At 34.3% G+C, this 14,719-nt stretch overlaps 1 protein-coding gene across 1 annotated transcript; it reads right to left on the bottom strand.

The window, feature by feature from the left end:
- Positions 1-4,132: 4,132 nt before the first annotated feature.
- On the bottom strand, positions 4,133-13,264 carry LOC132067423 (actin-related protein 2/3 complex subunit 1A-like). Its single transcript, XM_059460646.1, has 16 exons — positions 13,115-13,264; positions 12,925-13,002; positions 11,715-11,800; positions 10,806-10,882; positions 9,985-10,079; positions 8,893-8,962; positions 7,911-7,980; positions 7,275-7,348; positions 7,142-7,184; positions 5,997-6,078; positions 5,783-5,871; positions 5,617-5,702; positions 4,955-5,018; positions 4,688-4,782; positions 4,517-4,575; positions 4,133-4,430 (listed from the first exon to the last, which is right to left on the bottom strand). Exons 2-16 carry the CDS (start codon positions 12,992-12,994, stop codon positions 4,366-4,368), a joined length of 1,125 nt encoding a protein of 374 aa, XP_059316629.1. The 5' UTR covers positions 12,995-13,002; positions 13,115-13,264; the 3' UTR covers positions 4,133-4,365.
- Positions 13,265-14,719: the final 1,455 nt, after the last annotated feature.

The raw sequence follows: 14,719 nt of genomic DNA, 5'->3' as shown, positions 1-14,719 counted from the left end.
ATTTTTGTCATAAGAAATTTATCCTTACCATTTTTCAGCATTACAACTCATTTAAGGTGGTGTCTGCCCCATGTATTATGAATGGGTTTATTCTCATTGCGCAAATATAGTACTAAGCAAAAAAAAGGAATCGATTAGTTCATCTAGGTATATATCAAGTCGATAAATGATCAAATCCTTAGAGATATAAATAGCAGAGAAAAAGATCCACCATCAGTTCTTGCCATGCTGGGTATGTAAATGATTAGCTAAGAATATTTAACTCTCTGCAAAACATAACAGGTGTATTAACACGGAGAACACCAGGCTATCAAATCAAAAATCATAAATCACGTGTTCTTTGAAATCATTCGTTTTCCGTTACACACTTACGCTCACGTTTACTTGCTCGTTTAGAATAAAAAAATCATTTCTTGCACAACACTTAACAATATTTCTAGTATTCATAACACCTGGCTATTCATAGTTTACCTGATAGTGTAAAATACTTTGTGCACTGACAGTGCACAAAACTTAAACACTTTTTCGTAATAGTTTAGCCACACTTCCGTGACCTTTTACTTGCAGTGTATTAGGAGTTTATTTCTACTGCATTAGTTGAACAACTAAATGATAGTACTTTCTTAACAACATCCAACTCTCACTATCAAAAGAGAGTAAAAACATTTAATTAATGCACATGTTTCCTCAGAAGTGAGAAAGACAAAAGGCCTCTCCGCTTCTTTCATCCTTCTTTTATTTCAAACTAATCATATAGTAGCAAATTGATTATGAGCGTTATAACTTTTAATAAAATAACGTCGTTGCATGCATGTCAGAGATATTTATTCAATACCTGAGGAAGAAGTACCAACAGTTTCGAGTTGCATCACCAACGACATCCTCAACTCCATTAGGAATAACTTTAGCACCAGTTTGAATTGGAGAAACTCCAAATTACTTGCGGAGTGTATGTTGTCGGCAAGTTTGATAGATAAGTCAAGTCATCAAACTTCCTTTTGAACCTTAGGGTACAAACTGACGAACATTCTATTGTAACAGAGATCAACTGCCATGCTTGTGTTCTTCAATTTTCCATGAACAGATGCAGCCATTCAGTTGAGAATATCCCTGAGCATTGTCCACCGGTCATATGAATATACAAACATTAACAGGATTGTATCTGTAAAAGATTGGGGAAGCAAGGCAAGCCAGATGATAAATTTGGTCAACTTCATTCAATAAATAGTGGCTTCGTAACATCTGCATGTATGTCATTATTATATGAATATAAAGACATAATGATTAAAGAAAACTCTTTAGGAGCCAACAGACACGGAAAAAGGATTAGTTGTAGAAACTGCTCAAAGATACTCCCAAGATAATTGTGGTAAAAGACATATGCACAGAGGCCAGATAAACCGCCATTAAGAAGTTTTAATCAGTTGACTTTCAAAACTGTAGGCATTAAATTCAATATTCTTATCTATAAATTTACATTCAAAATTCTTAAATTCAAATAACCGGATTTGGTAGAAGTTTGGTTCCACTACCATAGGACACTTTAATTTGAATTAGAATTTGAATTATTTCTATTATAAAAATTGATATATCAATTCAAGAATTTTTAAAGTTAATACTACCCAAGTAGAACCGTTATAAAACTACAGAAATAGACGTTTCTAGCGGAACGTGAGTCATCCATGTTTTAAAAGTCTATCTTTCAGTTCAAATCCAATTGCTCTGAGTTAGTTTGTTAATTTGTTTTTTTTTTTTTTTTCCTTCAATTTTTTGTTCAAATTAAAAAATGCGTAATAGTTCAAAATAAGTTCCTTTAGAGAAAAACAATATTGAACCTCCCATTACAATGTGCGTACTGACTAATAAAGCATAATTCAAACATAAAACTGCAAAGTGGAAAACAAACAACTGGCAAACCTTAGATAAAGGACAAATAATTCCGGTAACGCTATCGAATGCATTCAGACCCGACCACAAACTCATGAAACCATTATAAATAATTATTCCAAAAAAGGAGGAAAATTATGTTTATCTATGGATGAGAATTTGTTATTCCTTTTGGTCACACAATCAAGGCGAAACTTCAAGTTTGGATGAAAACTAAATCCTGCTCTATCTCAAAAAGAGAATATGATAATTGGGAGAAGTCCATAATCAGAAACGAAGAAAGAACAATTTAAAAGCAAGTTATGAAATTTTTACCTCCAAATGTCTGTGTCAAGGTTATATCTGCACTGCGCTCCTTTATCACGCTGAGACTACAATACTCTTGCAGCCAAACATTAATCACAGTTGAAGCAAATTATTTCTTTTCCGCATACTTTCTCCAACTTATATGTCCATTTTTCTTGCTATGCAATTTGGTGACTCAAAAGTAGGGGTGGGCGTTCGGTTCTTCGGTTCGGTTTTATCAAATTTCGGTTTGGCTATTTCGGTTTCGATTTTTTGAAGGTGGACACCGAACACCGAACCAAACTAGTTCGGTTCGGTTCGGTTCTTTCGGTTTCGATTTTTTGAAGTTTGGTTCGGTTCGGTTTCGATTTTTTCAATTCGATTTTTTTGATATGATATTGCCGATTCCATTTACACTAATTTATATTCTCAAAAGCAACAAAACATAAAACTAACAAATTAAAATCAAAATCAAACAAACAGGATACACAAGAACAGAAAACCATAACCATAACATAAGATTACTAGGTGTTATATACATACAGTAAGAATAATTAAGAAAACACATAAAGGACATACATTAATCCTAAAGACACATCCTAGTTACGGATATTTGATTTTCTCAATTGAAGTGGAAAATTAGGGATACAAAAGCAAACAAAAGCTTATTACAATTGGATTTTTTTGGGCTTAAACTTAATGGGTTTGGATTATTTTAATTATTTTGGGTAATGTATAAATTTCGATTTCATCAAAGTTCGGTTCGGCTATTTCGATTTCAGTGTTTTGAAGGTGAACACCAAACACCGAATCAAACTAGTTCGATTCGGTTTCTTGAAGTTCGGTTCGGTCCAGTGTTTCGGTTTTCGGTATTTATACCCAGCCCTACTCAAAAGTGAGTAGAGAGAGAACACAAACTGAGCATATCATATTCGAATTAGAAATTTTAGATTTCTAGAAAGTATGAATGTTGGATTAGAAATTTCAAAAGTAATACAATTCTTTCATGGAGTCAAATAGATCTAATAATTATATTCGTTTGCGTGTAATAATATTAGGAAATATTATAATTTTAAACCTTTTTGACCGACCTCAGTTGGTACTTCTTTTCCACTCTGTAAAACAGAGGAAAAATGAAGAACAGGGAGAAATAAGAGAAAAACGACAAACATGTGTATATACGCAAAAATTTGTAAGTAACTCACATTGAATTTGTACTCGTAAGAGCGCTAATCTTGAAGATGATATTTTTGGTTTGAAAAGGTACCGCAAAGACGTAGCCTTTCTGATATTTTTTTTTTTTTTTTGCAGCTGATCATTAGTATAGTACTCTTGGACACTGTTTTCAATATATATGACTCTTTAAGTTCTTTACAGGAGTTTTTTCTAGCTACGTCTAAAAGTGGGATAGAATTTGTTTCAGATATTTTTTTTTATTAAGGAATATTTTCAAACTCCAAATTTTTTGGAGCATTGTCCTAAAATGTGACAGATGTTAAAGTCTGCTTATGTCACTTGGCTTAACGTGGTGCTTTTTTCCTTAGCTTTTAATAATAGATTGCTTTTTAAATAACCAATATTGATTAGAGTGCAATTAATTAGAGAGAGATAAGGTAATGTAGTAAAAATAAACTTTTATTTATGAGTTTTTAAAGAGCGTGTAAAGGGAAAAGTTGACAAGTAATATGGGACGGAGGGAATAAGTAATTTGATATTGCATCAATTCTCTAGTGTATAAATGTTAATAATAAACTCGAGATACATTCACCTCTGCACTTTTGGTTTCGTTGAGACTTGAGACAGACTAAATCTATTCAACCAAATATCAAGTATACAAACAGTATACACGGCCAATATAGTGAAAGAGTATCTTTTACGAAAAATAAACAAGAAGAGTGAGTTGAAGAGGGATACAACTCTTGCTTTAGCCCATCACAGCTTAAGAAAAATCAAGCATAGCTTTGATAAGCTAAAATTCTTTTCTTTTTCTTTTATCCTCACAGTCAGAGAAGATACAAACAGAGATGTCATGTTACATACACAAAATTCACGTGTTGTTCAATTATTTTACAGCAGTTCCAACTATACCTTAGAAAGGTTTTAGTAAAGAAAAACTTTTTACATCGTACAGACGGTGGAGAGACGAGCTGCAACGTTCATATTATCATATAGTATATGCCAGTGCAAAAACGCTCATAGATAGTCCAATAAATCTTCTTGCTTCTGCAGATCCCATGTCACAACCTTTCCGTCAAGTCCTGAAAAGTTATCGAGGATTGACATGAATCTCCGAATAACAGAAAATGGGCTGCTTGAATATGAAGTTTATGTCCATAAAACTAACCTGAAGTGGTGAAACGGGTGACACTAGATTTTCTCTGTTTTGCAAGTGGTAATATGCAACTGGAATTCCCAGTTAAAAAAGAAAAAAAAGTTGTGGTGTAAGATTATATCATGAAGTATTAAAAGCTGAAATGAAAGGCATGAAAAAAATGTGATTTTGTTGAAATATTACTTGATACAGTTGTCATGAGCGCCTCTTGATTGCTCAACGTTGTTGCTGGCTGAAAACTTTGATTGACCATAGAATTTCCCAAATGCTTCCGAAAACTGTGAAATGTACGAAGATGAGATAGACGGCGAGTAAGAAAATCAATCAGGAGTATCAAATGTACTAGGTGTAGGTTATAACGTCATGGTATAGCTGTGTACACTGCTCTAGCCCGTCAATGTAGTTTAAAGGTAGGTAATTTCAGAATTAGCTATGTCTTGGGATAAGTACCTGTGATCCATATTTGGCACTTGAAGACGCTGCTTTCCGTTCATCAAGGAATCTCAGGAAACTCCTGAAGCATAAAAAGCAAGTTTAATTAATTACCTCCTCAATAGTAAATGCAGATTGGTTTACCCAAAAAAAAAAAGGCAGATTGAATATTTCAGAACAATTCACCTTCAGAGGCAACAGACAACATAGAGTCAGTATAGGTATTTCATGTTGATCCTTCAAAATACAATAAAAACTTGCTGAAAGTTGGACAAATCCATCTTGGATACTTAGCCGTACCCGTATTGGATACATACACGTACATGAGTCCATATAACATAGGCCATTTTTAAGTTGGGTTTTACTAAGAGTACCATACATTTAATCAAGTAATTAACAGCATCCAAGTGGGAAAAGCAAAGCTTCAAGAAGAAACAAGCTAGAAAGTGAAGCCTTCTTTCGCTACATCACTTGCATTTCAGCATGTCCTCAAAACAGAATAGGCAATTTTGCATAGAAGATAGAGAATGGATGTAGTTTGGGGCTCATAGAAACAGTAATGAGTTACACCTCACTAAACAATTATTGGTGATCAACAAAGCAACCTATAAAGGGAAAACATGGAAAAATAGAGACCAGGAAAGGAAGCAAGCATTGCAAGTTCCAGATATTCAACATACCACAAACCACTTTCATCTGCTACAAATACCATCGGGTTGCAATCAAATCCCACTCCAACAACCATCCTTTCAGAAAGAAACAATACCTGCAAGAGAAGTCTTGATTACACAACAAATATTAAGATCTGATAAAGACAAAGTAAAATGAGATAGGATTCTGACCCACATCACGAAGAGGCAAATCACGGATTGCTACACTTTGTGCTGCAGCAGAGGGACCAACTTCATCAACAAAATATATCATTGAGTTATGACCTGAGAGATCATCCAATACCCAACATCTAAGCTGCATTAGTATTTGTGAATGCAACCAAACGAGACAGTTGAAGCACTGCAAAAAAAATGCATAAGACAAAGACGCAAAAAAAGGAATATCTGACCTACATATGCCAAGGTATTGCCACTTGGGGACCATCTGACACCAAAAGACCAGCAAAAGCACAGATCAAGCTGGACAATTTGCTGCATTAATATGAATAATCTATTACTCTTTCTATGAACATATAATGAAAATAGGACAAAGGAATGTTATCTAGAATTTAAAAATAAAAAAAATTAAAAAAAAATTAAAAAAAACATAAAAGTAGTGTTTTCTGATGTCTGTCAGCCAATTCCTTAGAACATTATCTTGCGAGACAATACAATTTTCCAAAAGAAGAAATGAACATCATCAATTAATACCACATGCCACTGTCAACCTTTGAGATAGCCTGTTGATAGGAGCTGCCAATCAACCGAATGAATGAAGAAATGTTACCGGATCTAAAACAGTTAAAAGCACAGAAAAATACATGTTCTTGCAAGGGCTAAAGTAATATCAACACAGAAAGGGAGAAAGCACATAAGAGTATGAAAATGATAAGATTTTAGCTGAACATTTAGAATTCAGAGCTACAGGAGATATTTTAAAATCGATTTTAAGCAACTTGAATAACATCTATTCAACAAGGAGGTATGGGAAACTATCTTAGCAATTTAATCTCTGACACTCGACATGCCAAAATACACAGAAGTGTATCTGGATAAGAAACGTTGCACATGGACAAAAGAGTAGAATCATATAGCTTCAAAGGCTGGGGCGGTTTAGCACCATAAATAGTTATAAGAAGAGTGAAAATTGGACTCGTTCCATGCCCATGACATCTTCGTGTATCTTATTCTTCTGCCCCTGGTTTTTAAAATTTCTGATATTTCAGATGTAAGCAAGCCTTTGACTTTCTGCTTTCCACAGGAAAGTAAGTAAAGGTCAACTTGATTTTGCTTCCACAAGAAATCAATCTGAAACTGTTCAGTACTTCAGTTCGGAAGAGAGACAACTATTATTTAGCCAAATATAAAAGTTATGCGCTCCAGGTTTTAAGATCATCATTTACTTTCCCAATGAATAAGTTATGAAGCTCTCTTCTAATTGACTCAGTGAGGGTATTTAAAACAAACTTGTCAAGGGTAAGATATGAGCAACTTTTCTTTGAATATAAAGAAAATACAATTGGATAAGCCGGGTTAAATGAAATAAGACTCAGACCTCTCCAAATTTGGTATCTGCAGAATTCCCCATTGCAGAGTCTCTGATCCATTGAGTGAGAAATTATAAGAAACCGTGATAATATTGAAGAAAGCTAACAGAATGGAGAGAACACAATTCTGAGAAACATTACTTTGCATCGACCCCTTTAATGAATGTTGAAAATACTCGACATTTACCATCAGTGGACGTTGTTGCTAGGAGAATCTGCAGGAATATATTACCAAAATTCAGTTCAAAGTGATAACGTACTGGCCAGCCCTCAAAATTAAAAAAAATAAAGATACAGAACATGTAGTAGCCAACATATCTAACATTCACTCAACCAATATTTTCTTGATGCACAACATAAGATGTACCGAGATTTGCCAGTGGGCCAAAACAAGCTTAACTCAATTAGCTTTGTTATATGTACACATGGATAGGGCTGCCTAAGGCATTTCCTAAAGTTAAGCTTGGAATGCCTTATTCCAGCATTTAGGGCTGTATTCAACATCTTATAACACTAAAAGAGAACGAGATATGTGGGGATTGCCATGAGCATTGTAAGGTTACTTAAGTTTGTGTCAATAAGTTCATGGCAACTGGTATGCAATATCAACGGAATACTTAAAATGACAGAGCGGCAAGTCAAGAAAAAGAATAGTCCTCACATCCTTTGCTGAAATTATTTTGCAAATAACAGTGCGACTATTAAAATGAATGTCAGGATATCCTTTTGCTGCTACATGATGCAACAATGGAATAATATACAGAGAAACAGACGCACATTATTCGGATGCCAGGCAATACTTGTCACAGATGAATCATGCCTTTTCCTGATAAGCTTACTCACCCACCTGTGAAAAAATTAAGATAAAATTAGACATGTTCCTGTCAAAGTAAACGTTACTCCACTCGTAACGATTGGTACAAGTGTTAGCTTGTATATAGGTGAACTCGCAAGATGTTGGTATATCTTTTCACCTTAAAGATTAGCCCTGGAGTTTTTTTATTTGTTCATCATTAATCATAGTGTTTGGTTTGTATACACCTATGGATTGACCCAATACCAATTTCACAGATAACACTGTCCTATGCTTGAACCAGATAAACTATGAGTGGGCCTTTTCTTGTTCATCATTAATCATAAAGTTTGGCTGGTGTACACCTACAGATTGACAGAATCCTAAATTCACAGATAACACTGTCCTATGCAGGAACCAGATAGACTACAAAAACTAGGAGTGAAGAACTGCTGTTACTCTAAAAAGGTCCTGGAGTTTTTCTATTTGTTCATCATTAATCATAGAGTTTAGTTTGTATACACCTATGGATTGACCCAATACCAAATTCATAGATAACACTGTCCTATGCTTGAAACAGATAAACTACGCCATCAAACTAGGAGTAGGCCTTTTCTTATTCATCATCAATCATTAATTTTGGCTGGTGTACACCTACGGATTGACAGAATCCTAAATTCACAGATAACACTGTCCTATGCAGGAACCAGATAGACTTCAAAAAATAAGAGTGAAGAACTGCTGTTAGTCGCACTGCTTTTGCTAAGGATTTCACTCGTCCAACTATCATATGGAGAAATCATATTACCAGCTAATTGTTTCTTATCAGGTAAAGTAAGATTCATCTAATAAGCATCCAGGGGACGCATCTTAGTACAAAAAAGAGATAGCTCCTGTACATTCCTGGTCTCCAATCTAAAAACTCAAGGAGCTGACAAAATCCAAAAACAGAATGGAAAATATCACCAGTTATTTTCTTGCTCGTAGTAGCATATACAAACAGTTTTAGCTCCACTTCCAACAGCAAACTTGTTTTCTGCAAGACAAATTTAATAAGCTATTAAAAAAGTGAAGCAAGTTTTGTTTAATGTCAAAAATATGCTAGCGCGATAGAGGATTAGAAATGAAGCTCAGCTGCACATGGTCTGTGACTCTTATTAATCTTTTAAACCATGTAAACTTCAAACATAAGATGAGATGAATATTGATGACTGAGTTTTATAAAAATTGGATTTCCAATTTGCTGCCCTTATTTTTTCCTTATAGCCTGTTTTGGCTATGCGTTGTTGTGCCGAGGGTCTATCGAAAACAGCCTCTTTACCCCCACAAAGGTAGGGCCAAGGTTTGCGTACATCTTACCCTCCCCAGACCCCACTTGTGGGATTACACTGGGTATGTTGTTGTTGTTGTTGAATTCCAACATAGAATCAGTGACACAGAAATGCAACAGAAAAGAGCATATAAAGAGACGTGGAGCCATTTTGACATAGAACAACTTGCAGAAGAGTGGTCTACGAATTTGTAACAGATGGTGTATATGTGAAAGAGACACAGAGACACAAACCATTCTTTATGCATAGGTCAGTGGCTGCTCAATCGTGCAATATGTTCCTACGCATTTATGAGGTCAAGTGAGTAATGCCCACGGCCAAGGATGTATTGCTTCACTGGAAGAGAAAAGGATCGAACAAAAGCAAAAGTAGGGTATCGGAGACCATACCAGCCTGTATTTGGCGGTTTTTGTGAAAGAGAAGAACTTTAAGATGCTTTGAAGGGAAAGGAAGTGTACTCAAGAACTCAAAAATGCAGTTGACTTTCAATATTAGCTATTTGGTGTAATCTTGAATAGTTGTTTTAAGCTAGAAAAGACGTTACAGTTTAACAATGTTTTACAAGAGTTGTCTCTGATCATGGATTATATATTCAGACTTTTGAAATCAGATCCACAGCCTTACTGCACATTTTAATACTTGAATTTATTTACTTCATCAAAACAAAAAACAAAAAAATAGAAAAAAAGAGCATACAAAAAGACAGTTTTAAGACGGACTTGAATACCTTTTGGACTCCACTGCACACAAAGTGCTGCACGATTTAGCCTGAGAATAACCAGAGTAGGAACCCACCCTGTGCTTTCTTGGTTCCAAACATATCTACAGAGAATATTAATCTCTTCAGCAAATCAATTCATAACAAATGCCCCACATTGTGCAATCATGAAACACGCACACATACACACTCTCTCTCTCTCTCTCTCTCACATACACAAACACTCCTCTCATCCTGTGTTTCCGCACTCTACCCATATTACCTTAGTCTTTTTCAAGTCAAACTGAACTATTGTACACACATTAAAGAGAATTAATTATTAGATTAAAGAATTAATTATTAGATTAAAGAGATTAAATACAGAATCATCCTACTACAAAGTGTGTTATACCAAACAAAAACCAACTCTGTAGCTTGTTAACCATATATGTCACAGACTCCGAGGAAATATATTAAGCTCTACGAGGAAAAGCAAAAGGAAGATATTGTATCCCTATTTGGCGGTAGTGGCTATTATAGAAGCACCTTAAAAAGAAAAGCCCTAAATCGAACCTTCACAAATATTACTTCAATAATGAATTACTGCCACCAAAACAATAGAAGGTTATTACGGACTAAGGATAGTTTGAAGTGATGCTCAGGCCTAAAGTTCATTCTAGTCAGACAACCTCACTCTGGCCAGATTTAACAAATTACAAAAAGAAAAAAGAACAGTCAAGGGAGAAGCTCCTTGTAGGACAAAAAAAAGCGACGACGTAAACGAAAAACTTACAGCTTTCACCGATTTAATGATATCAAACTCTAAACACTCAAAGGTTGATAGTACTTACGAATTACGATCATGAGAAACAGTGACTATTTTGTTAGATCTGCAACTCCAATCTATCCCAGAAACAATTTGGTCATGCTGCAGCATAAACGAACCATAAGAATAAAAAAAAAAAATTATAATGTGTCAGTAAAATGGAGTTGAAAAAGGAATCATAACACTGATATACGATAATAAGTTTTGATAACACTGAATGGTAGAAGATAAATGATGGATGAAAAAAATCGGAATTAACATAGATTACCGAAATCATATGGAGTAGAATTTTTGAAAAAAAAAAATATTTTTATAAAAAATTATGAATTTATTTTTATTTTTATTGGTTGTCTCAAATTTTCAACAGCCCATCAATAGATATAGAAGCTAAAATCAAAGGAATTTGCGATAGGCTTTATTTACGTAAAACTGCTCCCCCGTCCAAATATTTGACTACTAATCCTTATGGAGGAAAAAGGTTTGGAAAGCTGGTACATGAAAGGTTTGGAAAAGGACAAGCTGACCACTTGGAACTCACTGCCTTTGGTCATATGGGGACCATCGGGAAAGAAAGGGACACTAGAATTTTTGAAAACAAAAAGAATCAGTAATCAGCATTAAGTTTAGATGCATCTCTTTGTTGTTTTCGGTGTGTAACAAGGCAATCGAAAATTACATAGAAGCCGTGATATATTTTTTGGGATCGTTACACATTTTGGATGTAGTTATCTCTTGTAATACTCACAGCATTTTGCTGCACTTTAATAGAATATCTTTTACCAATCAAAAAATAAAAAGAGAGAAGAGCAGCCCAGCTCTAACAAAAATTACAAAGTTATAGGCAGCAAAACAAGAGACACCAGCGAGATTTTGACCTTTTAACAAATTGATAACATGAGGAGACGATATTAAGAGTAACTCAGATCGTATTTACCTTTTCAAGAACATGGACCCTCTCCCACTTGTCTTCGGATAGCTTATAAATATGTACTTCACTGTTGTTAGGACAAAGTGCAATCACTGCAAAAGTAAGTTATACATGCATTAGCAAATCTTCCTCATTCCACATAATAACATCACACGTAACAAACCACTACATACCACACAAAGCGTACTTTACTACTAGCATATTTAGATAAAAGAACCACTCTCCCTCACACACAGATTATGAGATTTAGATTGGTGGGTTAAATCACTGCCTCAAACTACTCTTTTGTGGAAATAGGAGCAAACTTAGCATAAAATACCTGCATCCAAAGGTATGGCATAGTGGTCGATGAAGTGGGAGGAGAACCACGAGTTCTCATGTTCAAATCCAGCGGAGGCAAAAAGCACTAGGTGATATCTACCCATCTTACCTATAGGTACAAGTACCCGATAACGGGGGTGGAGCTAGGGGGGCATAAGGGATTCGCTAGAAAATTACATTGTACATACAAGATTAAAATTATCTTTTATGTATACAAAGTAGATAATGAATCCCCTTAGCTTCTTCATTTGTTTACTTCTTTATATTTTGAATTCCCTCAGTGAAAGTGAAAATACCGACTCTGCCACTACTCGATAGAATAGTCAAGTCACACTCAAGGTGACCCCTGTTTCATTCCATTGTATATATATAGTTGGAATACAAAGGGGTGTTTGCAAACAACAACTGCCAGTTGCCAAACCTAGCATCCCATAACGATTATGAATGAACAAAACACTAGAAAAGGTTTTTTTTTTTTTTTTTTTAAAAAAAAAAAATCATCCTACTCAATAAAATAAACAAAAGAAAAACAATCTATATGCTACCCACTTGAACATAGGCCCAAGAATTAAATTCTTGAAGCACCCCAAGAGCAATATGGCCTTGCTACAAAACTTTTTGCATAAAAATTCAATCTTTTTTCCCTTTTGCCAAACAATAATTAGTCATTCAAATTGCAATTATCTTAATAAGTTAAACTGATGAGTAAAAGAGCTACAGAATTCAGGGAAAAAATGAAATTCTTGCATAAATTTTCAATCTTTTTCCTTTTGCCAGACAATAATCATTCACTCATTCAAATTGCTATAACCTTAATAAGTTAAAACTAATCAGCAAAAAAGAGATATATAATTCAGGTAAAAAAATAAAAAAAAAAGAAAGGAGAAGCTGTTACTGGATAAATCAGGACTCCAAGCATGACATGTAATGCACTGAGCAAACTTATGTACTGAAGTTGCTGCCATTGATTTGCCTAACAATATGAGAAAAAACAATTAACAGATCAAGAAAATAGATTTTTTTTTTTTTTTAGTGAAAATGGAAGATCTGAGGAGAAAAAAAGTGAATTAAAGAAGGATCTATACCTGCAAAACGAGATCTATAATCCAAATGGTGGGTAATTTGTATTTGTGTAGTGTATTTCAAGAATCCAAAATGCTTTGATCAGACGGAAAAGAAAGAAAACTGTGGGGTCGTTATTTAACACTACTTTAAAGTTATAGCACTCAAGTTACAAAATTAGTTTTAGCTAACTTTTGGGCCCGGGTGGTGGCCCGATGAGTAGAAGCCCACAATAAGTTTGTTTCATCTGGACACCAAATGATCTACTCCCTCCGTCTCAAATTATTTGTCGTTTTTTGTTGGAATTTTTACTCATTGTAGCCTCTTTTAAGACCTAATTATTAATATTAACTATCCTTTTATTTAATTATATTTAAATATAGCTAATTAACTTTTCTAAATTATAAATGGTAGCTATATCAAAAAATACATACCCAAACACATATATCTTTCTTTTTTCTCAATCACTACCCATTTCATATTTTTCATTTCTCAAAACCTTAAAAATCTCTTCTCCCTTTTCTCAACCACCACCACCACGGCCTCACCGCCCCTCTCTCTTCTCCTTCTCCTTCGTGTTCACCCCTCTCTCCCGCCCATCTCTCTCTCTCCCGTCTCCTCTCGTGCTCACCTCTCTCTCTTTTCACTCGTATCCTGGCCGTGTGCATTGTTGATGGCGGCGGTGATGGATTGATTTTGAGACGGTGGGCATGAGACGATGACGTAGAAGGAGAGATTGTGGTTTTGTTAGCGATGGGAAAGATTGTGGTTTTTTTTTTGTGGTGATGGTGTCTCGTATTTGGGTTTTTGGCGGAGTTGTGTCTCGTATTAGAATTTTGGTAGTGTTGGAGTAGATTAGGGTTTTTGTGGTGGTAGTGTCGTATCTTGCTATGTGTATTTGTTAAAGCAAATACAAATACATTAAAAAATCTACATCTCACAAATACACTGTTTTTTAATGTATTTGTCTTTGTATTTTTTAGTGTATTTTATTAATAGCCAAACACATTATTTTTTTGAATGTATTTGTCATGTATTTGAATTTTTTGGTCTTGTATCTGAATGTATACGTTGAAATCCATTCAAATACACGAAAATTTGAATATATTTGGCTTCATAGTAGTTGAATGTACACAATGTATTTGAAATACATCAAAAAGCCACCGAAATACATAAAAAAAATCAGTAAAATACATAAAAAAATCATCAAATACATAAAAAAAAAAAGACACGGAAATACATTATGGCAAAAAAAATCATTGAAATACATCAAAAAAATCACTAAAATACATCAAAAAAATATATATTAATATCTAATTTAATAGCTCACTATTAAAGGCTAAAAATCAAGGATCATGTTTTTTTTTTTTTTTTTACCTTGTTCTCATGTATTTGCAGCAACAAATACACGCGAAAACATACACTATTTTGTCAAAATGTAGCTACAAATGGTACATTTGCATGGCATTTACAAATGAGAGGGAAGCTACAATAAGGTAGTCATTTGAGAAATTTTACCTTTTTTGTTTTACATGCGTATTAAGAAATATTAATTAGGAGGGGTAAAAAGGAAAAAAAGTAAAATTTTGCCCTTTAATTTCCCCCAAACAAATAATTTTATACAACTA

This window comes from Lycium ferocissimum, chromosome 8 (assembly GCF_029784015.1).
Source record: "Lycium ferocissimum isolate CSIRO_LF1 chromosome 8, AGI_CSIRO_Lferr_CH_V1, whole genome shotgun sequence".
In the NCBI taxonomy this organism is placed as follows: domain Eukaryota; kingdom Viridiplantae; phylum Streptophyta; class Magnoliopsida; order Solanales; family Solanaceae; genus Lycium; species Lycium ferocissimum.
The sequence above is the reverse complement of the archived record's forward strand: the minus strand, read 5'-3'. Positions and strand labels throughout refer to the sequence as shown.

Coding starts and splice junctions, on each gene's coding strand:
- LOC132067423 (XM_059460646.1), bottom strand. CDS start 12,994: ATGGCAGCAACTTCAGTACATAAGTTTGCTCAGTGCATTACATGTCAT. Junction 11,801..12,924: donor TTGGAGTCCTGATTTATCCA/GTAACAGCTTCT, acceptor TTACTTTTGCAG/TGATTGCACTTTGTCCTAAC. Junction 5,872..5,996: donor CAATACCTTGGCATATGTAG/GTCAGATATTCC, acceptor ATGATCTCTCAG/GTCATAACTCAATGATATAT.